This window comes from Pyxicephalus adspersus, chromosome 2, assembly GCF_032062135.1.
Source record: "Pyxicephalus adspersus chromosome 2, UCB_Pads_2.0, whole genome shotgun sequence".
Taxonomy (NCBI): Eukaryota; Metazoa; Chordata; class Amphibia; order Anura; family Pyxicephalidae; genus Pyxicephalus; species Pyxicephalus adspersus.
In genome coordinates this window covers 16964324-16989162 of record NC_092859.1, presented here as the reverse complement: position 1 = coordinate 16989162, position 24839 = coordinate 16964324, and the positions used below count along the sequence as shown (strand labels likewise).

General features: G+C 41.9%; 1 protein-coding gene across 4 annotated transcripts in view; it reads right to left on the bottom strand.

Annotated features, from left to right (window-relative positions):
* The window catches only part of PRKACA (protein kinase cAMP-activated catalytic subunit alpha), a 44399-nt gene that overhangs the window by 16351 nt on the left and 3209 nt on the right, over window positions 1-24839 (bottom strand). For 2 of the 4 annotated variants that reach the window (XM_072399710.1, XM_072399709.1), the window contains exon 2: window positions 21905-22012. In XM_072399710.1, coding sequence (XP_072255811.1) covers window positions 21905-21950 — 46 coding nt within the window. In that variant the 5' untranslated portion in view covers window positions 21951-22012. Of the gene's footprint in view, window positions 1-5320; window positions 5895-14186; window positions 14315-21904; window positions 22013-24839 lie in introns of those variants that run through there. The other 2 variants (XM_072399708.1, XM_072399707.1) reach the window with 2 other exon arrangements.

Below are 24839 nucleotides of genomic sequence, written 5' to 3'. Positions count from 1 at the left end.
GGAGAGATTCCCCAACAAGAAGTGGTGCCCCGGAGAGATTCCCCAACAAGAAGTGGTCCCCCAGAGAGATTCCCCAACAAGAAGTGGTGCCCCGGAGAGATTCCCCAACAAGACGTGGTGCCCCTTAGAGATTTCCCAACAAAAAGTGGTCCCCCGGAGAGATTCCCCAACAAAAAATGGTCCCCTGGATGAATTCCCCATAAAAAGTAGTCCCTTGGAGAGATTCCCCAACAAGAAGTGGACCCTTGGATGGATTCCCCACAAAAAGTGGTTTCCCAAACGAGGACAGAAATCAATATTAGTTAAACCCTTCCCCGCTCTGTCCTAAAATAAACTAAATAGGACTTAAAAAGACAGTGTTCTCCCCAGCCCCTTTTACCTGGATGCACCACTCAGAATTTTTCAGTAACCACCCAGCTGTTTTTAGATGGTTACTGAAAAGATGGGTCAAAATGAACTAATAAGAAGGTGGGAAAAAGAAAGTTGGAACAAAGTATGGGGGGGGGGGTAGAAAGCGGACAGAATTATAGGGGTCACTGGATTCCTCTCACAACAACAGGGAACAGTACATTTTTTAATGTTGCCCTGCCCACTTTTTGACCACCCACCTGCCTAAAGCTTATTCCCACTCAGTTATAAATATTTATAGGGAATTTATGAATTGCACACAAGTGCTGCATGGTTACATGTTCATGATTTAGAAGAAGTGATTTATAACCCAGGAAAAAACCTGAAATCTTTGCAGTGTAAGGACACGGAAGGGCAAAAACTAACCACATTACCTTGCAGAGAAAAACAGTTTTCTCCTCTGCAGTTTAAAGAACGGGGACCTTATCCACCTCCCAAGTGAGTGAGCAGGACCTTCTGTGTTCCAGCGTCTGTGCAGAACCAAACAGTGATAAGGCAGATAACGTGTACACCGCCACTTCCACAAGGTCCTGCAAGGTGACACCGGCTGAGCGCTCAGATCTCCATACACAATGAATGTGGAATTGGGTAGCTTGAGCTGCAACAGACTGACATTTCCTAACGGTAGAGGATGAGCAATTTCAGACAGGATTATCATTAGGCAATTGTACCACAGGCCACTCCTGTCAGAGGCAAACTGGTTATGCCAGTTGTGCCCAGGGTGTGAGGGATTTTATAGACTGATTACTAGGTAACATACAAATTCCATCCAAATCTCAATCTATTTTCTATCATAATGATAGGCTCATGGTACGGTCATAATGGGGTGATCACATTTAAGGGATCGTTAATAATAGTTTTATTATCGTGCATTTTCTAGCACTGGCACGACATGTGGCATTGATAAAATAAGGCCAAGTTGTGTTGAAACAAGATGTTAGGAAACCGACTGCCTCCCTGCTCCTCACACCAAGTTAAAATGAATCCAGGTCCTGAACACACATGGCAACATAGATAAAAGTACCACTAGGTCATTGTATTTTCAAGGGAACCTGTCAGAATAGGAATATACAATCTACCATTGAAGGTTGGCTTCCTTACTCCGACTGTACTATCCAGTGTGTTATCTGCCTGGTACACGCATGCCAACAATATGGATCTGTGTTTTTAGGTCAGTAACTAACCAAGTAGTAAAAGAAGGATTAGAATGGCAGCCCCAGAGCTAAAAGCTGGCACAGCCTATATTCTGACTGGTTCCTTGTGAAGATAGCTGGTTTGAGAAAGCAAGGAAAAAAAATCTACTTGAGGTCTTCTTGCACCATGTGCATTAGACGTTCCGGAATGACTTGGGCTACATACACACGTCAGATGATTCTTGGCCGATATGAGCCGCAGGGTTCGTCTCGGACAACAGTCTGACGTGTACAAAGCCGTCCGAAGACAAACAACTGCAATAGAAGCGAAGGGAGCGCAGCGGGGTGCCGCTCACTCGTCATCCCCTCTCCACAGCGCAGAATGGCGCTGTACATCACTCGTTCATTCATTTTTCAGTCATTTGTCACTGGAAACAATCCTTAACAACAAAAATCTAGTCAGTGTACATAACCTAAGAAAGAGAAGCCATGGCATAATACAGTAAAAAAAATAGCACCTGATACACAAATATAGCAGCCCAACTCTAGGACAGGAGATTTATAAAGCTGGGAGGCAAGGTTGTCTTACAACCATTTTTACTCTGCAATATTTGGCTGAATAAGAGGTTACATTTACTAAACAAAATAAAGTAAAGTAAGAGGAATTTCTCGATGCGGTTTAGAAACAAAACACTTTAAGGCAAAGGCATTGTAGCAAGGAAGGGCACAGAGAACAGGTACCTATGGCATACGGCTGCCCCCAAGAATGGAAGCAAAGAGGCAGTGGAGCAAAGCGTAGCCAGCTAAAGCATGGACTCGTAAAGCCATTTAACTGAATGCAGGAGCGCTGTAACTGACTAAATAATTAAGGGGATGAGCCACACTACAGAACTCCATGCAGCTTTAAAGCTTTAGTTTCAAACCTCCAAGCAGACAAACACCCCACAAGCAGGAGCACTCAGGTGTGTTTCACCCCTTAGATTATATACAATTAAGCCCCAATAGGGGCCAAACAAAAGTGTTACGGTAATACACTGCGCCTCAAAATAAAGGGGCAACCAAGGCAGGCGCGCGGGCTGTCAAAGAGGAAGAAGATGCAATTGTGGACATTTCTGTGTTGCTGTAACTGCTCCATTTAAAATGACAAGCCCATCTAAGACTTCTATAAGACAAAGTAGAAAAATTTTGGACAGGTTGTCAGAAAAACAAACAAAGGTAAAAAAAGCTGCTAACTGTAAGCACCCCAGGCAATGTAGAACGATTTGTCCCAATCCTTTGAACACTTTTGCTAGACCGCTTGGCCTGGTACGGGAAGTAAAAAAAATAAATGGATTTTATTGGGAGGACCGACAGATAAAACTATGTACAAGGGAAACGGCTGTATTATTGCTACTGTCAGATTGCACATATACTATATGGCATTTTTTTTAATAGTTTTTACAAAACAGAGAATATGTCACCATCACAGATCTTATGAAATTACCCAAAAACTTTCTGCCCGATTTATTAAAGCTCTCCACGGTTGGAGAGGATACACTTTCATCAGTGAAACTGGGTGATCCAGAAAACCTGAAATGGATTACAGTGCTTAAACCAGAATCTTTTTTAAGACGGGTGGGAAGAAGTTATAGGCGGGTGGAAGTCCATGAATTGTGACCCAACTCCTCAGTAACTACCCAAAACAGCCGGGGGGTTGCTGAAAAGTGCTGGGTGGTGTACCTAGCTAAAATGTGCTGGGATGAACACTGGATTTCTCAAAAGTCATTTGCTACCAAAGGTTTTCAGTCCAGGACCAGATCCATTTCCGGTTTGCTGGATCACCCAGCTTTACTAATGAGAGTGTATCCTCTGCAGCCTTGAAGAGCTTTAATAAACCAGGCCCTTTATTTCAGAGATCATTCCTGAAAAAGGGGTGTTGAATGGCCCCGGAAACATTACACTGCTATGTGATCTTTGAAATAAAGAGTTTGGACAACTCAACAAAATCCATGGCATGCTGACGAAATATTCTCGACATGTATACCCCTGGTTTACCAGCTGGGGTTGGTGCTACAGCACCTCTTAACCTGTCTAGAAAACTCACACAACGGAATATGTTTGAGGAAGAATTTTTTAAGCGAGTTATATTAAGCAGTGTCCAAAAATATCTAAAAATGACAGTCCTGCAGCTGCAGCTAAAGACTCTTTATCCATGGTAGCTTTGTGAATTGACCCTCTGGTCCTAAAAGTAAGGACCTTTCAGATATGTGGTCAACAGCTGCTATGTCCCCAGGAATGGGAACATGTGCAAAAACTTGCACAAAGTGGTCTCCAACCAATCCACTATAATGGAAGCATGGCTAAGCATGTGGTACAATGCTGTGCTGTGCTGTACCATAAGCCTGAAAAAGGCCTAAGGACTTTTGGGATTATGGGACAACCTATCTGTGGTTTTTCAGAAGTTTAAAGGCAGCTGGTCAGGAGAGAAATATAAAAAATGCCACTACTGAATAATATATACAAACTCCCGGGTTGTCATCCGACCTTACTTTGCTATTTAGTAAACCAAAAGACCAACAATTATGTAGTCAGTGAACTGCACATCCCCATCCTGCATACTTGTCCAGGTCAGTGACTCATCAGTAAAGAAAGAGTTCCAAAAAAGCACCAGAACTTGCATCTAAAAGTCAGAACAAGCATCTCCCATGGTTCCATCACAACAGGTCATCTACAGCAAAACTTTTATCGGTCAATCCACTGGACAGCAGAAACTTGTGAAACCATAAGCACAAGGGTTCAGTTGTCAGTAGCACTCCTGTTTGTAACAAATACCCACCCCATCAACAATAAAGTACCAAATAACGACCAAATAAAAGGTCCAAGAGCTGTCATATGCTAAGGCAGGGGTATGTCTAGCAGAATGCAAAAATGGGCTTTTGAAAAAGTCAGCATTTGCTTTGAATATTTGTGGGGCTACACCATGTATCAGGATGCCAGAAGGAGAAATATTAGAAAGCTACGACACTGGAGTTATGCATGGAAAACACCTAACATTCCACCTAAGATGGAAGACACCTGTTTACAGTACTGGATAGGCACATAAGATGGGGGTTTCCCTAATCCATTCTAACCAATCATATCCCTGTGTGTTTGACCAACTCTTGCAGCAAATGACCACAAATCCCCCCCTGACCATCCCTTGGTATTTGCCAGGAGCTGCGAGAAATTAGAGCGATCCAGCTCAAAGTGCAAGCCATTCTGATCTGGTTGGCTCACCCTAGCAGTCAATGCTCAGCCTGACATAGTGACACATGTCATACAGAGCCATGGAACACAGTGATAAAACTCCAGCAAAAAAGCCACAGGAAACTGCACTGACAGATTAAATTGAACAGCACCACTGAGCATGACCTACAATGGATTGCAGAGCATTGCACAAGCCGAAAGTTATTTAGGGATTATTTTAACTAAACATTAAGAGGGCGAGATAACAGAAGCATGCAGAGTATCACGGAGCTGTGTGCATGCCAGGACAATGATCAAAAGTAAAAGAGAAGCAAAAACCTTGCAGAATCAAAAATGACCAGCAAATAAGGACACGTTTTGTATAAAGATAAGAATATTTTGCAACCTTCTACAGGACACACAACATTCCTTACAGAGCATTGAACAATGATATGATCCAAATTGCAGAGCACGTCACCCCCGTCCCCTGACTAAAACAGAAAAGTCTGCAGTAATGAAGGGCACTGCGCAGTTAGTTGTGGGTCCCTACCCCGCAGAGCATCGTGCACACTCACTCTCCCGATCCCAGCTTAGTACGTTGCTGGGCAGGCTGGGTGCTGGAGGACCAGCAGGAGGTCCCGGATCCCTCCCTGGAGCTGGACTTCGGGGGCCACGGCTGAACACCCGCGAAGCAAAGTTTTCCAACTTCTGTAGGGCCGACATCCTGAGGCCACTCTGTTCGAGACAGGATTAGTGATGAGGCCGTCACATTCAGCTTGGGAAACGCTGGGGACAGATGTCAGAAAATGTAAAATGAGGTTCCTTCCGAGGAACTAGATGATGAAAGACAACAGCAAGATGGGCCTAGAAAGGAGAGCCTGGAGGACAGACATGACCGACTCTGGTGTGGGGTAGAGAATTTCTGCAGAAAAGGAAGAAGCAGCTAAGGTAGCACGGGGAGCAAAAGATCATGTTAAGTATTAAGGCTCCAGAGGTAAGGAGAGGTAAAGAGGGAGGGAGGATATTCAGCCCTTCAATGAAGAGGCTGCAGGGCAGACTGAGCAATCTAGAAGTGTAACAGAGAAAGCATGTGAGACAGGAGGAGGCAAGACAAGACAGGGACAGACAGATGTACTAATAGGAAAGGGAACAAGAGAGAAGGCTAGGCAAAGAGGCAGAGGCTGCCTGCCCTCTTATCAGCTGGTTACAGGTCTCTTGTTGACAGGGGGTGGAGGGAGAGCCGAGATAAAAACAAAGAGGAGGAGAAAGACCTGGAAGTGAGAGAGGAGGGAGAGAAGTTCAAGAAACAAATGTGATGATTAAACAGAGAGAGAGAGAAGGAAAGGAGGTGACCGGGCCGGATAGAGAATGGCAGGAGATGAATAGACAGGTACACAGAGGGGGTGGGAAGAATGGGAGACAAACCATGATGATAGGGAAAGGTCCCACATGACCAAACTCATTCTGGTAATACAACTGGTAAGGTTTCCAATTCAAAGTTTAATTTAGGGTTTGTAAAGAAGCTAATGCAAACCTACTAGAAAATTGGGAATTCTATACAATTGTCCGATTGTCCAATAGAACATTACCTGGTAACTTCCATTCTTTGCTTCTTTTTTCCTGCTGTGACCTCCAATAATGTCACTCGGCGTGGGGAGCTCCCCAGATATCAATAGTTAGAGTAGGAAGGGCAGCATTGATTGGGGCCGATTGGTTGATATGTGATCACCAAGTAAAGGATCAATATCTGGATCATTTACCTGGTTGTGCACCAATTGACCAGTGTACAGCCAGAATAAAGTCACCATCCAGGAGAATCAAACTAATGACTGGCCTTTTCTATGGCCATAAGTGATTAAGTAGTGAAAAAGCGGTATAGCTATATGTTACTGTATAATAAAAAAAAAGTACTTAATCTCCAAAGTTTATTCAAAAAGCCAAAAGCATTGCTTTGTTACACAAAAAGTGGATTGCATGATCGAGCCTGTATCTAGTATAATGACTGATGCTATAGTACTGGTCACATGATCTCAATCCCAGAATCCAAGCATGATGTTCAAGAACCAGCAGCTCTTCTTCAATCATCAAAACTTTACTTCAGCATGATGCTTTTCATTTTGACTAATAGTCATGTGGCTTGGTGCCAGACTAAGCGTGGAATCAGCCATTTGTTTTTTACCTTGTAATGTTTGCATTTTTGCCAACTTTTTAACAATTTTGGATGTTAAAATGAAACTAAATTGCCTGTGCGGGAGTCAGATGATGCCAACCAGGCCAATCAAGATTGCTGAAGGTTGACAAGAAGGGTGAAGATGGCAGCGCTCACAATGGAATCGGGAAATGTAAGTGTTCCAAGGAGTTTAGGTAAAAATGGCCTTAACTCCAGTCCAGTTGTTACATTCAGTCCTTGCAATGTGGTGCAGAAAAGTGCAAATAACTAACTGATTAAAATAAAGCTGTCAAATAGTAATACGCACATATTTACGGCTGAAATGGCCCAGAAAATGCAAGCAGTCGCTACCTCAAACGCTAACTAGCGTACATATCAGCTTTTAGCCAGTTACTACAGTAGGCACAGCTGTCATGTACCTTAGTAACTATTCACCTGCCTTACACATGGGACATCAGTGGGCTGGTGAAAATGGAAAGGAGACTAGAATAGTCAGGTATATTTTGGTTCTTATTAGAAATTTCAAAAAGTAGGTTGCACAGAAATCAGACAGACCAAAGGGTTCTATTATAAAGTTACCACTGCTCACGGCCCATATTGGAACATCAAACAAAACCAAACACATTTAAAACTGGCTAAAATGATTTTGTGTGTCTTGCTGTAGGTCCACTTTCCCACTGCAATGATTAATCAGTAAAACTTACTTTTCCAAGATAATTCTTCTGCTTTGATAGATCAGTGCTACAACCAGTGGCCTGACCACAGACTCTAGGAGACTTGTACTGGACAGGATAGTGCCCCATCCACAAACCAAAGCTGGATCCCTCCAACCAACAGGAACAGAGTATACTACAAGCTGATACCTTTACCATGAAGAAAAGCAAGGCATTCAATAAAAAAAATTGAGAATGTCCATGTGCAATACAAAACACTTGGCAGCACTCAATATTAGGGCTTTAACTCCTACACTGCTTGTTGGTCAAGGATGAATCTAAGGTCAGTTTATTCCCCAGAAATTTCTTTAAGCTGGGTGAGAAGAAATTGTAGATGGGTGGTGACCCATGCATTGTGACCCAACCCTTCATTAACTACCCAAAAAACAGACGGGTGGTGTGCCCGGCTGGAAGGGGGCTTGGGAGAACACTGAAGGCATTGTATGCACTTTTAAACCACTTATAAACTACCCCCAGTGTCCTCCCCAGCCCCTTTTAGCTGGGTGCACCACCCGTCATTTTTTAGTAACCAACCGGTTCTTTTTGGGTGGTTACTAAAGAGTTGCATTACAATATTGGGGCCACCAACCATCTACAATTTCTTCCCAACCAGCTTAAAAAAATTTCTGGGTTAAACAGTGCAATGTGAAGTACAATCCAGTGAGCAAATACCAATATGAAAAGAAGTGTAGACAGAGAATCCACAGCATAAGAACCTACAGATAATATAAACAGTAAAATAATTAACAAAGTCCACCCAAGTTCTGTATTTTGAAAGAGTAAAAGTGATGCAACTTCCCTTCTCCCAGAAATCTGAACTCTTATCTCGGCGCGATACCTGGTGACACATGCTATACATCACTGCAAATATGAACTAGTGTCAGATGTTGCAGCGGGTTCATTTTAAAGCTGAACTCCGGGCAAAGTGCTAATATATATATATATATATATATATATATATATATATATATATATAATGTCTTTTAATTGATTTTGTGATCCAGCTGGGAGGGATATGCATACAGTTCTGAAATGGGATGCCCAAGAAGATTATATAGATGTGGTGGTCAGGTGTTCACAAATATCTGGGAACAAAATATACGCCGGAGATAAAGTAGTTGGATGTAATGATTACAGCACATACTTCCATAGAGATTTACCAACACGTCCAATCAAATTGTGGGAAATAGGTTGGTAACGAATGGTCAAAAATACATTTTCCTTAAGGCTTACTTTAGATATGATTATTTTATTAGATCACAAATTGATGTAAAGTAAAAACCTGCCCTAGCACATTTTAGGCAAGAGATGCTGAATTCGAAATTGTGTGTAGGAGAGAGGTATCAGGCACAGCATGCAGCAGAAGTATGAGGCACTACAAAAAACACAGTGATGTGAAGCATTTCTGTATTAAAGAACAATGAGACGCTCAAAGTAAAAGACCATGTATTAAAAATGTAATGTTTACCATCAAGCCATGTTACTGTAATAGTCAGATCCTATTGGATGTATAGGAAGAGATAGATGAGGCACTGTATATAATACAGCAGTATAAGGCACTGAATGTAACATAAGATATGAATAACCCACGACATGCTTGCAGGCACAGGGAGAGAAACCTTTTTAGCCCATATCACTAATTTTTAGGCGTCTTTGGACTGAAAATAACCGACATAGGGAACAGGGGGCTGTTGGACTACAGAGCACTTCCCTCTTTTTGTCTCTCCATATCATATAAGGAGGCGGTAACTATTAGCAATTCAGTAGGAAGTATTCCGATAGAGCTGATTTTGCTCCTTGCGTTCTTAGTGCTGTAAAAGATGTCAGTCCACTATAGACGTCAGAATCTCACTGGGTCATTAAGTATTTGTGCCTGGACATACACTTTCAGGGTTGTTGATCTTCATAGCACCCAAAGACATGAAGCAGTTATTAAGCAGGATATTATTTTATCTCATCATACTAAAATAATAAAAAAAATAGTATGTTAATGTTCTGTGGTTCTTAACAGCAATGATCAGCTTTATTCTGTTACAACCTCCTACACCCTCCCCCAACCAAGGACCTGCTCTTCCACCCTCTGGTATTTGGCCAGCTACTAGGTAAATATTGGGACGTAGAGTTCATGTTTTTCTTCTCATTGTTACAATTCAGAAAAAGAACCAGATCATCTTTTAAGGAAAAGTTTACTTATTTACTATCCTAAAAGACCAATGATTGAAAGCTAATTAATAAGTAACCAAAGCTACCGTACAGCCCACCATATAGTAATCAGGCCAAAAAAAGTAAAGTATGAAAAGTGAAGAGCTAAAAACATGATGTCCAATCACTTTGAAAACGACATTAAAGTGGAAATAAACTCTGGAGATACTCAGGTGTCCCCGATCTGTCAGGGGTGCCACCATGTTTTCTGCATCCCAACCTTCAGCTGTCTTGTCTGGCCAGGCGCAGGAGTTTAATCAGTCCCAGTACCTGTAAGGTAAGCTGGGATTGCTGGGTATCCCTAGCAACAAACGCTGAGCTGCGCATGTGCGTATCAGAGAGTTTGGACACATGGGCAGCAACCAGAAAGTAAGAATATTTATTGCAGAAAAGACATCACCTGTCCCTTTCTGCAATAATATCCTGTAGGAAGAAAGGTTAAAGGAAAGGACCATGGCTCAGGTGTCCTGAATTTCACTTGTTGCATAAGTCAAACACAAAGGACAGAAAGGACAAAGGCAGAAGCACAAGTACAATTTTCCAAAGGATGTCAGTCTTTGAATTGGCTTATTACCTCACTATAGCCTGGAGCGTTCCATCCGTACTAAAGTCACCCGTCCAGTTTAGGGATGGACCTTGTATAAAGTCATAACGTTCCCTTTTTGATAGCATCCAGGAATGTTTTAACAGCTACAAAAAACATAATCCACTTCAGCCTTAGGTCACCCAGTTATGTTTACTTACAGAAAGAAATGAATTCTAATCTTATTATAATATTTACTTTGGCATTTTTACCTGCTGTATATAAATTGTACATTTGTAGGAGGCTTTGTACAAGAAAATTGCCAAAATTAGGTGACTGCTGAGCCTGCCACTTACCAGAGGTTTGCACCCTGGAATGGGAGCCCAGGGGGTTTTCCAAGCCAAATTTAAGAGTGTTGCCAAAAAATATTCCGGGCACTGGGTGGATCATGTTGGAGTATTTGGCTGTGAAAATTTTTGGGCTTCAGTACAATCATGGGCTGGGTTCAGGATCACGGTTTGATTTTTCTCCTATTGCATTCGTAATACAATAAAAGCAAAAATAGGTCATTAACAGCCCACTATGATTGGTACCAGCAAGTCGCCACAACCCTTAAAACTAACTTTGGTTAGTTAGAGGTTTACTCATCAACTAAGATTTGGGAATCCCCAAATACCTTGCCATCTATATGCCAACCAAAACTTATTTTTAGATACTATCTACAGTGGGGAAAACTGCAACTTTCCGGCATACACGTCACATATTCCAGGAGGCTGCTCCTTCTGCGCATGCTGGAGATGGGCACGCGTCATGAGCGGCTTTCCTAGAATGCTCATGTGCTAATCTTACACATGCGCAGTGAGATTAGCACTTTGTTTTTTGCAGGGAGACATGTCACCGGATTTTGTGTCTGTGCAGTGAAAGATTGGGTGACATGAACAGTACCCATAAAATGAAGAGATGGGCGTGCCTGCTGTTCCATCCATGCCAGAAAGAAGATATAATCCTGAACAGCATGGGACCTATTGGACTCAGTTTGCAGAGGAATCATGATTACAGGCTATTTTAGTTGGTAAGGGTCTAATAAAGCTCTGGTGATCGAACTTTCAATACATGTACATGAGAGGTTTGCTTTATGGACCGGAGGCCCGCTACAAAGTAGAATAGGCCAACTGGTTCCCTTAATAGTCCCCGATAACTAGCCTAACATTCAAAGCACAGGCCTGCTTTATGTGTAAATCTTAAGCTCCCCGGTTCTATATCAATTACCATTGGTGAATTTTGACTAATTTGACATTTAATACAGAACATTGAATGGTGACAGTATCTTGCAGAATATACTAATATATCCTTGGGTTAGCTGCAGGCCTTTCCGAATTAAAATAGTCCAAAATGTCTTATGGGTCATAAATCCTTCAGCCAATGATGACCAAATTCAGACACAATAATATGGACATTAAGCCATGAAGATAAAACGTTTAATTTGTGTAAAGTTCCCCTTTATAAGGAAGGAAAACCCTGCAAAGAAAGACTTCCTCCTCTAGGGGCGGATGATGTAAAACGGAGATGTTATCTCATGCTTATACCACAGCGCCACCTTGTGGAAAGTCCGGTGGTGGAAATTTCCATCTGTGTGAGAGAATATTGCACTGTCAGAGGGGGATGCATGATTTATAATCTGCTTTAACTATAAATCAACCACACCCAGGAGCGCCGAGGTCACGCTCTGTGTACATACAAACATTGAGCATTTCTCTACCACAGCCCTTCTGCTGTGTCCTCCTGCCACCACCCAGCACTGTACAGATCTCCGCTGCAGAATGCGGCCTGCTCGGTGTTAGCACAATCCTGACCCAGAGTGCAGACCAAATCCACCACAATGGCACTGCTTGTTCCCCTGCACATTGAACTCCCTCACACAAGATTTTAGGAATTCTTTCCGACTCCTAATTGTTCTTGTGTGCTATTACCATGTCATACCGACTTCCAATGTATGTTGTCATAAGAAAACCTTCACAGAGGAATGCAATGCGGTGATGGATACAATACATTCTGCACATTAACAGATGATTGCAAACAACTAGGCAAGTTTGTTTTATTGCAGAATGGCAATCAGTTCCTGTTCAATTTAAAGTCAGCAGGGGTCTATTAAAGTAAAGCTGTAGCAAAACTCTACCCAGTTTAGAAGTCTACGATACACTTAAATTGTATCTAGAGACAAAACTTTTTTTTTTAATAGTTACCAAGTATTATAGGATAACATGTTGAACAAGAGAGTTCAAAAAGTGGGACTTTCTTTCCTAGAATAATCTTGGGGACGTGGCTCTATATTTTCACTTTTTTCCTAATGTTAAGTTTTTTTTTTATGGAGTACTAAGTATTAGAACCCCAGTATTTCTTGCGGTCAGTCTCCACTGGGGAAATTCATTCTCTTTATTTGTCTCGGTGATAAATTCACAGAAAGTGAGGCTAAATGTCAAATTTTTAGTTGCCACTAGAACAGGAATAGTGGGGAAAAAACCTTCCGATTGAAGCATCTTTTCCATTGACAAATGTCTATGGGGTGATTTACTGCACTTTGGGGAGATAAGCTCTTACTTCTCTTGGTGGGCTGCCACCAAGCAGGCAGGCAGGTATATGTAGCCATTCAGCTCAACACATATACAGTGTTAAACCCAGAAATCCTTTTAAACCATTTGGAAGAAACTGTAGGTGGGTGGCAGCGCCTGTATTGCAACCAAACTCTTCAGTAACCACCCAAAAACAGCCGGGTGGTTACTAACAAGCGCTGGGTGGTGCACCCAGCTAAAGGGAGCTCCTCAGGAATCTGAGAAAACTGTTTGGTGTTTGGATGTTAGGTGTTTGTGGGTTACATGCTTGTTGGATGGAAGTTTTGGCTGCAGGCGAGTCCAAGAAAAAAAGCTGCCTTTTATTAAAAAAAATGTCTTAGTAAAAACTTTAAATAGCACCAACTAAAGAAGATCAACAAAAATTAAAGATCAAAGCATTTTAACTATTAAGATGTAAGGAAGTTACAGTTCGCCATCTGTAAACTGTCCTAGAAAATGGCATTTAGAATCTAATCAGCTGTTGTAGGTAACGCAAAGATCAGCCGATTGACTTTAGGCCATAGTGGACATCATGAAAAATGTCTGCGGGGTAGAAATATCTTGGCCTTATACCAACCAAAAACACTGAATTGGTTGTTAAAGTATTAATAAACCTGGCTTAATAATGATAATAAATATTTCATTATTCTTTTTTGTTTTATACACTGATGGAAAAGCTTTGTATTGCCTGTATGAGATGGAATCCCCCCAATGCCCCCCTCTTCCCCAAACACAATAACTACTTGAACCCCTGATGTCCAGGCTCTTGCATGCACACATTGTACAGAATATATGTATGTGCATATCAGACATTGAACTACAAAGCTTATTGTAAGGTGTGGCGAACACTTTCACTGCACATGCGTTTGTACCGGCTTGCCCATGTGTGCAAACATCGGGTATTTTGTTGGCACTGTACTATACAAACATAGCAGCAACCAGGGGGATAAACATTTGTGCCAACTGCAGTGCTCAAATGAGGTCTTTGAAGCCCAGACCTTGCTACTTCCTAGATTCTACAACTACTCAGCTCAATGTATGTTACTTACACAGAGGAAAACTGATTCTACCAAGGACCTATATGAGTGTCGTGTCCAACTTTGGACGTTCCAAATCTAAACCTAGATGCGCATGGCACTGGTCTGCCCACTATAAGTTAGAAATATAATGCCTGCCCTCCTTCAAGCCCATCAGTGTCCAGTTCTATATTTTAGAATTCTGTACCGTATCGCTCCAGCCCCTCTTGATCCAGGGCAGGAGGCGACGAGGTAAGGTGAGAAGTAGCCAGCTTCCAGCGCCGAAAGATGCCCGTGGTGGAGAGCATGGGCTGCCGAGATGGAGCATCCAGTGGGAGTGGGGGCAACACTCTGCAAAGCCGTGAAAGAAGGGGGGCAGGAAGAGACGCAACTGCCCACAGCTGACCCTGTTATGAGGGGGTTGGGCTTGCTATTAATAGCTGCTAAAGGGGATTAACCCAGGATAAAAGCTCATTAGCAGTGACCTGCAGTGTAGTGCTATTAACCCTTCCTTCAGTCAGCTTAACAATTCCATTCAACTTCCAAAATTTCACCTGTGAGTGTCCAATCAATGTCGCCCAATTAGCCTTTCACATACCACACCCTAAATCCTGCCGCTATTTTTCCTTTTCTAAGCAACCTTAAGACACTCCGGATAAACGTATGGCAACAGCTACACCCCTCTGGTCAGAGATAATACCGCGTCATCGATGGTCATAGGAAGCAGCACGTATGAAGTCAGCAACTCCGTCAGTGGTAGAACAAGCATGTCAATCCACCGCGAGGGATCATCAGGGATAACATCAAAACTTTAATCTGTTTAGCGTCAAAAATCTACCTGTCAGCTAATTAGAGGTCTGTATCTATATGTACAGGATGTGCAATGGTAGCATATAAAGTATTATATTATCACGAACATTAACACTGAATGGGAACCAACAGACTTGTTTATAGTAGATCGTAACCCCAGCAGAAAGATATTCAGTTTGCTAAAGCACTAAGCATCAAAAACAGTTATAATGCTTTTTCTTTGCTATAAAATGTTGTGTTCCTTTTCAGCACTGTGGATCTCCAGACTATCCACTCCACGTGAATGTTGGCTGCACACCATTGCTCTCGACCAACTTCCATGAAGCTGGACAATTTCTGTGCAATGTTTGTCGGCTAGTTGTTTGCAGAATCCACCAGGTTTGCATGTGAAAGGGTGACAACAGAGAAGCCCAACTAGTAGTCACCCCTGATCAGTAAATAACAGGCAAGATTGTGATGGTAGGATTGGCGAGCAATATTTTATTGTATTTTGCAGAATTAACAACCCTAGCGTTCTAATTCTGTGCAAGTTTCCATGCAAAAAGTGTTCCTTTTTTTTGCATGGAAATTTATTTTACCTTGCAGTCTCTCTCTCTCATATATATATATATATATATATATATATATATATATATATATATATATATATAAATTATATGAATATTTCTTTGTATTGGACTCAATACAGCTATTTTGTATTGAATCTAATACAAAATTATTTAAATTTCCCACCGATCCGCCCGCACCAACATCACCGGGAAACGCCGGAGATCACTGCTGCATTATGCGTCTGGAGATCGAGGAGGACAGACGTGTCCCCAGGACCTGCGGGGACCAGCAGGACGCCAGGGCATGACAACGGAACAAGGTGTTTTTTTGTTTTTTTTTTTAGTTTAAAGCTACCGAGTGTGATTCGGGATTACCGCTTTTGGTACACTAAATCCACCCCGAGTCACACTCAGGATTACCGCTAGGGGGGTTAAAGAGTCTGAAAACACAATTACAGTAACATGATGGACCGGACCTCATAGAAGATTTTATTGATTGGGGTTATAAATACTTCACCATGAGAAACAATGACATTCAGAAGACTTCACAAACTCTTAGTAGAACCTGAACTGTTTTGGTATTAGCAAACATACCGGTAACTGGTATGTATATGGCTACCATTCATGATGTCCCTATGGCTCTATCATAACACCTGGCCACTTCGGCATTCCCCTGACAACTGGATATGAATAACTAAATTACATCATTCTGGCCTGGCTAATCAAGGTGACTGAAGATCCAAACCATGGGAGCACTTGTGATGAATCAAGAACAGGTTAACAAACATAAGAAGGTAGTGCACCAGGCCAAGGAGTAACTTCATCATTAATCAAATCTTCATGTGGGCAAATGGGCAGTCCCCTGAAACCCAGTACATGATAACAAGATCTAAAACGTCAGCTCCAAAATGGAGCTAAACCACAACTATTCTGCTGTGCAATAATTAGAGGGAACTTGGAAAAATTATTAAAGTAAGATAGGTTTTCTTTAACCTCCCTGGCCATACGACGATGAGGATTTTTAAATGTAAAACCGGTACATTTAAAAATCCTCATTATTTTAAATTTCCCACACGGTCCCGCCTAACTTCCTAATGCTCCTGTCCTCCACCCTGGCCTTGCATCCCCAACCTTCACACAACGGAGATGCACATGCCGGGCCGCAAGATCCTTGGCATTGCTGGAGGACACTGTGGACATCGCTGGAGGACGCCAATGGAAAGTGGAAACCAGGTAGGAGTTTTAAACACCCTGGCAATTCCAGCCAGAGTGTGGCTCAGGGTTATCGCTTTTGGTATGGAAAATCCACCCTGTACCACACTAGGGAATACCGACATGGAGGTTAAAGAGGAGCCGAAGGCTAAATTCTGCATTTGAGAGTGTATTCCCTTTATTCTCTAATGAATGTTTCTCAACCAGGATTCCTCTAGAAGATTGCTGGGAGTTCCTTGGGCAATGAGAAGTTTGTTCCTTTCAGGTCAGTTTGACACCAATGATCTTTTTGGCTATCTGTAAAGATGACATTCTTCCCAATGGCTAGCAATGAAAGAGGAAATTTTCCCAGTGACCACCTGACTAATATACTGTGACCTGTGGATATCGTAATTATAAAAAAAGGTTCCCCAAAGACCTGAAAGTTATTTCAAGGTTTCCTCCATGTTAATAAGTTCAAGAAAGGCTGAATTTAGTGGTTTAAAGTAGAGTATAATGAAAACTGGTCCCCCACTAATTATGAACCAGAAGGTGATCAAACTATGCTCCATTCTGCCTGAACACAATGTGAATGTATGCTCCTTGTTTGTATATAAAGTAATGTTCTAATACAAAAGCTTATCAGAAGAACATTCCGCGTTTGTTTAGTAAACAGGTACAAGTAGAAGGCCTTATTGCTTGCCAAAAGGGTGGTACAACAGTGCTGAACAGCCATTTTCCACAAAACACACCCACAGGACAGTCCTACAACATATAATTTAGGAGCGGTAAACAACTGACATGGTAATAAGGGAAAAAGTACGGCTAAGAAATTTAATGCAGATTGTGATAGCAGTGTGAAGAAAAACAATTCAGAAGAATACAAATTATTCTAATCTATAGGGAATACTTGAGAAAGACTACTGAATGTGCAAGTACATAATGTGCATGCACATGAAAAAAAGAAAGATAAGCCTGGTAGCAAAACAGTTTTACCTAAAGTCTTACTCAAGTGTAGCTACTACATGATCCCTGCTGCTGTTTACTTTATCATCAAAAAAGTCACTTTGTGTCTCTCTCATCCTGGATCCACTTTGATGCTGAGGCTCCAACTTTCCTGACTTGCATAAAGTTTTCGGTGAAAATAAAGACTGATTTTGAAAATGCATAATCAGGCAGGTGGTTATTGCAGAAAGGGGCAGGCCATGTCATGCTGCAAAACCAATTCTTACCTGCCTGATCGCTGCCCAGCTGTCAAATTTTGTTGATGCACATGCAAAGCTTAACTCAGCAATCTATACTCAGCAACGCACCTACGAGAGTGTACGTCATCCCAGATTCCCCCATCAAGAAGGCTAAAGATCATAGGTAGGAAGAAGAGAAGAAGAAAGAAGGTGGTGCCCTGCAATGGAGCAGGGATAAGTAAGTAGAATGGGTTTAGTTCCTTGTTTTTTTATTCATTGCAAATCATTGCCCTTCACTAAGCACCCTTATTGGGCAATGCACAACTCTGCTTGGGCAAGAGAAAAATAGGTGTGTTAGTCTTCTCTAACTGTAGCAACATCCGACAATAAATAGAAAGCAACGACTGAGTTTCTACCTATTAGCCATTATACAAAGCCCCTCTGAACACATTTCTATTTCTGTGTGCTGCCCTATTCAATGTAATCAATGGAGTCAGCTTGACAATGGGCATCAGCTCATGGTAACATGTGGTATAGTGTTAATAAAGCTTAAATTTGGGGCCTTAGTACCAAAATAATCCAGGATCAGATGACTGCACTGATGAGGCTTTTCCGACTCATCTATACAAGAGGAGAAACTTTACTTGCTCATTTAAACTTCAGACTTATTCTTATATTGTAAGCTCTTCTGGGCAGGGTCCTCTCCTTCTGTGTCACTGTCTGTATTATCCTGTCATTTGCAACCCCTTTTTAATGTACACTGCATAATATGTTGGCGCTATATAAATACCATTTAATAATATTAATTGCTTTCCAGTCTATGAACTGTATGGGTTTTGCTGCTCCTGTCACAAGATCCATTCTATTCCATACATGAACAGTTAGCACTCCGACACTGCTAGTTGAAGCGCTGGACAAACACTGGAGGTTTATGATTGCAAAGCGTAGTGTCCCTGCACCACACGTCGCTGTTTGTATGGTCTAAATGACATTTTAGTTCTTTCATCGAGATAAGAGAAACCGTCACTGCTGCAGCAACAAACATCTAGCTTATCAGAAGGGCAGAGTGGTGAGCGGTGTCTGCAAGATGAGCCCTCTGAATGAGCCCTTTATGTACACAGCCGCACCCTTTTATTTTCTTCCTCTTATAAAGGGACAAATGATTGACTTCCACTAGTTGTGAGCTTCTCAAACAGCTCCAGAGGTAGACAGCCGATATGAAAGCCCAACAAAAACTAAAATTGAGCCAGTTTTCAACGCAATATTGATAAGTAAAAACTATAAGAATCTGGATTTGGATCTGAACTTTTCACATTTAAAAACCCCCTATGTAGTAGTGCCTGCCTATAGCTGTACATCTACAAGATCTCTCCTGACATTTACTTTCCTATTTGGACTGGGAGGCAATTTAAGCAGGACTATGCTATCAATCTAGCCCTAAAAGCTTGTGGATGGGAGAAGAAAGCAAAGTGGTGAAGTCCTATGTAAACTTCCTCACTGCCTATTAATATTATTATTAATAAACAGGATTTATATAGCAAAATATCATGCAGTGCCATACATTAAATAGGGGTTGCAAATGACAGATGAATACAGACAGTGACACAGGAGGAGAGGACCCTGTCCAGAAGAGCTTACAATCTAAGAGATGAGGAAGTACCACACAATTGGAGGGGGGATATGAAATGGTTGGTAAGTAGTGAGGGTTTTAGGAGAAATTAAGAAGATAGGTAGGCAAGTCTGGAAAGATGGGTTTTGAGTAATCATTTAAATGAGCAGAAAGTAGAAGCAAATCAAATAGGACGAGGAAGACCAAGCCAGAGAGTTGGGACAGCTCTAGAAATGTCTTGGAGCTGTGCGTGTGATGAGGTTATGAGTGAGGAAGGCAGTTGTAGGTCATTGGAGGAGTGAAGAGAGTGGCTAGGGGGGTATTTTTCTGACAGAAAGGTAACTGGGACAAGAACTGTGGGAACCTGGGTATTAGGTGGGAAGGAAGGTGCTGAATCACTAGAATGATTGAACAGACTTTAAAATCTATTGTTATAAGTGTTTTGATAAATGTGAATTGGCTTTGAGTCTGTGGCATTGGTTACAGTCACTTCTCAGGGGTCCTTTGATCCAAAGTTTAATCAAATTAGAATTGATGTAGAATTATTACAGCGAAGATAGGCTTTTACAGGCACGTATCAACTGTATAAAAGAAACACATTTATTTATTCAATAATTATATGAAGTGAACTAAAAACTAAACATAGTTCTACTGCGCTCAAACCTAGTTAACACAGTCCTACTATGTGAATAAAAAATATATGCTGAATGCATAGTAGGACTGTGTTAACTAGGTTTGAGCGCAGTAGAACTATGTTTAGTTTTTAGTTCACTTCATATAATTATTGAATAAATAAATTTGTTTCCTTTATACAATTAATACGTGCCTGTAAAAGCCTTTCTTCACTTTAATAATTCTACATATTTTGTTCAATGTATATTGATCTCTGCTTTGGTGGAAAGATTCTTCTCTTTTCTTTCACAAATTAGAATTGCAAAAAGCTGTCAGCTACCTGTATTTTCTGACATGCCCAATCAATTTATATTACTGAGCAACTGAATTCAGAAAAAAAAATTCATTTGTGGTTGAAAGAATTAGATGAACTGCTTGAAAAATTAAGCCTTTTATGGTCAGCCCTAGATGTGCTGGCTGCATTAGTTTTCTTCTTCAAGTGTGTTATGGAACATGCCATAAATTGAAACCTAAATTCCATTCATCTTCATGACAAGTGCAGCAGTTGTCAAAGCAAGCAGAGATTATAGCCAAATAAACTTGCACTAGAAACCCATATGTGTCCCTGTAGTGATAATCTGTGATCGGACTGCGTACTTCTCCACAGGGGCCAATAATCCCTCTTCTGCATGTCAGACTCCTGCTATGTTCAGAGAGGTAAAACATATTGCAGTGAGTACTAGTGGTTGGAGTCCAGCGCACCAGGAACATTTTAGTTACAGGTGGACACCTGTAGTGTGAGCCCTGCAATATCTTATAGATCTCTAAAATCTGAGGACTGCAAGGTCTCATTGTTGGCCTGAGACATTACAGGCAGCCATGTCTATTAGTACTCAGGTGTCCCTAGAGCAGATCAGTATAAGACTTCATGCTGAGCACCGAGAGCTATTACAATGCAGATATATACTGGAATTAGGCAACAAGAATCGTGATTTCCATAACACATAAACATAGTAACATTTTTGACAAATGCACTGGAAGATCTGACATATCTTTGTTACAAAATATTCACAAACAAGGAGTCATCAGCTCTTTGCCATATGTCATACCACTGATGACTCCATGTTTGTCATTGCTTTATATTTCGTTGGGACTAATTAAGGTCTGAGAAGCTGGTGCTCTGCCGGTGTTGAGGAGTGGGGATGAAGGTTTTCCAGTAGATGCAGCAAGACTATATCACTGTCCTCTTTAGTCCATTTTAGCAGGGTGCACCACCCGGCACTTTTCAGTAACCACCCAGATGATTTTGGGGGCCACCCACCTACAGCTTCTTCCCACCCAAAACCTTTTTGGGTTCAACACAGTATATATATATATATATATATATATATATATATATATATATTTATTTATTTTAGGTTGGCATCACCAAGGATGTAGATCCCACATTCCAACCTGCATTAAAAGAATGACAGCTGGAATTCAATTGGTTTTAATGGGCAGCACAGATTCCAAAACGGACCTTCTGCCCTATTTCCACAGCATATTTATGTATGGAGGTGGTTTTCTAAGGAGAAATGAAGGTCTTTGCTGCTCTTCCCAGAGCCCCTCTTTAATAATCTGATCACTGGTGGGGTTAAATTGAAGAGGCACAGAACCTAAGCTAAAGAATGAGAAACCTTGCACTGCAGGTCCTCAGTTACAGCTTTCTTTCTAGCCAGGGGAATGATGAGCAGTGCAGTAGTAACATCAGCAAATCCAACTTAGAATCCTAAAAAGACTATTAGTTACAGAAATGAATGCCTTAGGTGATCTTACACTGCAGATATACAGCTATTACATTACAGGACTAAAATGTGTATACAAAGCCAAATATTTGGAGGTGTAAACAAAATAAAAAATTGTAAAGGTCTTCCTAGGGCATATCTTTACTTTCTAGGTTTACTTTAACCCATCTTTATAAATGACTTACCACTTTCTATTTCGCCGCCCTTCTTGGCCGTAGCCGCGTTGCCCATGGTGGGGGGCGGGCAGGGCCTCTACGATTAGGACAGACGCCCCCCACCTATAAGTTTAGGACCTGTAGGGGGAAGAAAAAAGGCAAAAATGTATTAAATTCAGCAAATCAATGAGCATGCTCACTTATATCCCAACAATGTACTCCCCAGCTTCTTTTATCTAGGTGATCCATCCAGCACTTTTCAGTAACCACCCAGCTGTTTTTGAGAGGTTACTAAAAAGTTGGCTCACAATACCCAGGCTGCTACCCTACTACAGCTTGAATTTCTAGGAAGAATACTACCCAATCCTTTCCCCGTAAGACCATAAAAAATTGTATTATGGACACTGGAAAATTTGGATTTTCCACAAAAATATATGGCGACATCAATATGTCCACAATGCCACATAGTTTTAAGAAAGGCACAGAACGGAAAATTGAGGAGTGAATTTTCAATTTGGGCTTTCTAATTGTTCAGAATCAAAGCCCTTAAACGAAGAAAGCAGACCCTGTACTCTCTTTATTCAGTGTGGTCCCATAAACACAGCATAAATGTCCTGAAAAGAAACCATGGGGGGTAGTATAATACACAGACCTTTCCCCCACTCCTATAAAGCAAGGAGTCTTGTCCACCGGATCTCAAAGATGTGAAGTAGCCCAAAACTAATGAGAAGACAGTCCAGCACAATGCAAGATCTTCTTTGGGCTACTTGATGGCACCAGAGGGAGAGTGACCTTGATTAGGCACTTCCCTCCATTTTTTTTTTNGGGGGGGGGGGGGGCATAGCTTATTTAGGCAGACTGCCTATTCATAAATCAGTAGTATTGGGTGTCCTACCTAGGAGGCAGGGTAAGTCCAGTCAAAAACCAAACTTTAATTTGGGTAGAGGTTAGTATATTGGATCACTCAACAACTTTTTCTATCTCTTAGGCAGGGGTGTTCAACTTTTTGCAAAGAAGGCCAGATTTGGTGAGGTGAAAATGTGCGGGGGCCCACCATTCAGCACGTACCCAGGGTTAGTGTGGGTGTGGTCTGCGCAGGTCCCGGACAGCACACGCTCACCAGGGTGACGTGAGAGATTCCCTGTGCGTGGAATCCGGTGTCAGTGTGGGCTGCGTGCACAGCACGTTCTTGGAATCAGAGTGGGTGTGGTCTGTGTGGGTCCTGCACAACACACGCCCACTATGATGACGTAGGGGATTCCCCACACATGGGGACCCCCGTCCTGACGATTATGCCCGCCGAGTAGCGGGGTGATAATTGCAAGGTTAACAACTCTAATGAAATATAGGTTGATCAACTCTAATGAAATATAAAATAGCTTTTTGTACACATGTATTTTATACTGTGGTAAACAGTGCTGGCTGGCCGCATATTATTGATTTTATGACATAGGCTGCGGGCCGGTGGAAATCTGAACACGGGGTGCAATTGTCCCCGGGCCGGACTTTGGACATGCCTGTCTTAAGGTCTCCAAACTTCCAAGCTCCAACCACAGACAACACCCATTACAGGTGGCTCCAATTCTGTGATTTTGAATGCCACGATGTGATAGGGGTGAACTTGGATTTCCCTGGTGCATCAAGAAGAAAAAACCCTCATAGAGAAGTCAAAATCATTCATAGCCCAAAGAGGTTTATCAAACTACAGGATGATTCTGCCCACCTGGGTCCACACCCAACAGAAATATCAAAGTTCAAAGATGACCAACCGGGTGGTCACTGTAAAGTACCAGGTGGTGCGCCAGCTAAAAGGCGCTGGAGAGAACACTGCAGCTGATTTTTCAGACATAGCTGAACAAATGCCCGCTGCTGGTAAATGACAGCCAATCACTATGGCGTATGTGGTTGCAGGTGGCCAATTATGTGCAGTCAAGAAGAGGTAACTGCAACAGTCCATAACCTTCCCCTGGAGCAGCCCCTATCACCAGATCTCATGTCGCCTTTAAAGAATTCTGATCGCTTTTTGATCTGGTTACACCAGCAAAATTTGCTTCATTACAATGGCCAATAGGACAAATAGAGGGATGAATTCACCCAATGGGGATACAGACAGCAAAAACATCAGAGATCTAACTCTTCCCCACCCCATGCAAACATAAAAAAATACACACACCATAATAATGGACTTTTTTGATTATTATGGGGGGGGGGGGGGTTCTAGAGGAAGCATTTTTCACCCACATATTGCTTCCAAAAGCTTCCAAAAAGCCTTTCAAATGCTAAAAAAATGCTGCGATCTACAACGTCTCTAATATGAGAAGCATTAACACATATACAAGACCAGATTTCAAGGAGGAACCACAGCAATCACACAACAAGGATTAAAAGGTGTCTGAAATCCATGCGCCTGTCTGTGCTCCACACCAACCAATCAGTATCAACCTTGCATTGTACAACCTGGACTAGAAAACAGCAAATGAAATCATCCCAATTCTGTATTCACCTACTTATTTGGGATCTGGTTCCTTTCAGTATTAACCCACTGATTTAGGATCTGGGCCTTTCTGTATTCACCCACTGATTTGGGATCTGGTCCCTTTCAGTATTCACCCACTGATTTGGGATCTGGTCCCTATCAGTATTCACCCACTGATTTGGGATCTGGTCCCTATCAGTATTCACCCACTGATTTAGGATCTGGTCCCTATCAGTATTCACCCACTGATTTAGGATCTGGGCCTTTCTGTATTCACCCACTGATTTGGGATCTGGTCCCATTCGGTTTTCGCCCTCCGATATGGGATCTGGTCCCTTTTTGCATTTACCTACTGATCTAGGATCTGGGCCCTTCTGTATTCACCTACTGATTTGGGATCTGGTCCCTTTCTGCATTTACCTATTGATCCAGGATCTGGGCCTTTCTGTATTCACCCACTGATTTGGGATCTGGTCCCATTCTGTTTTC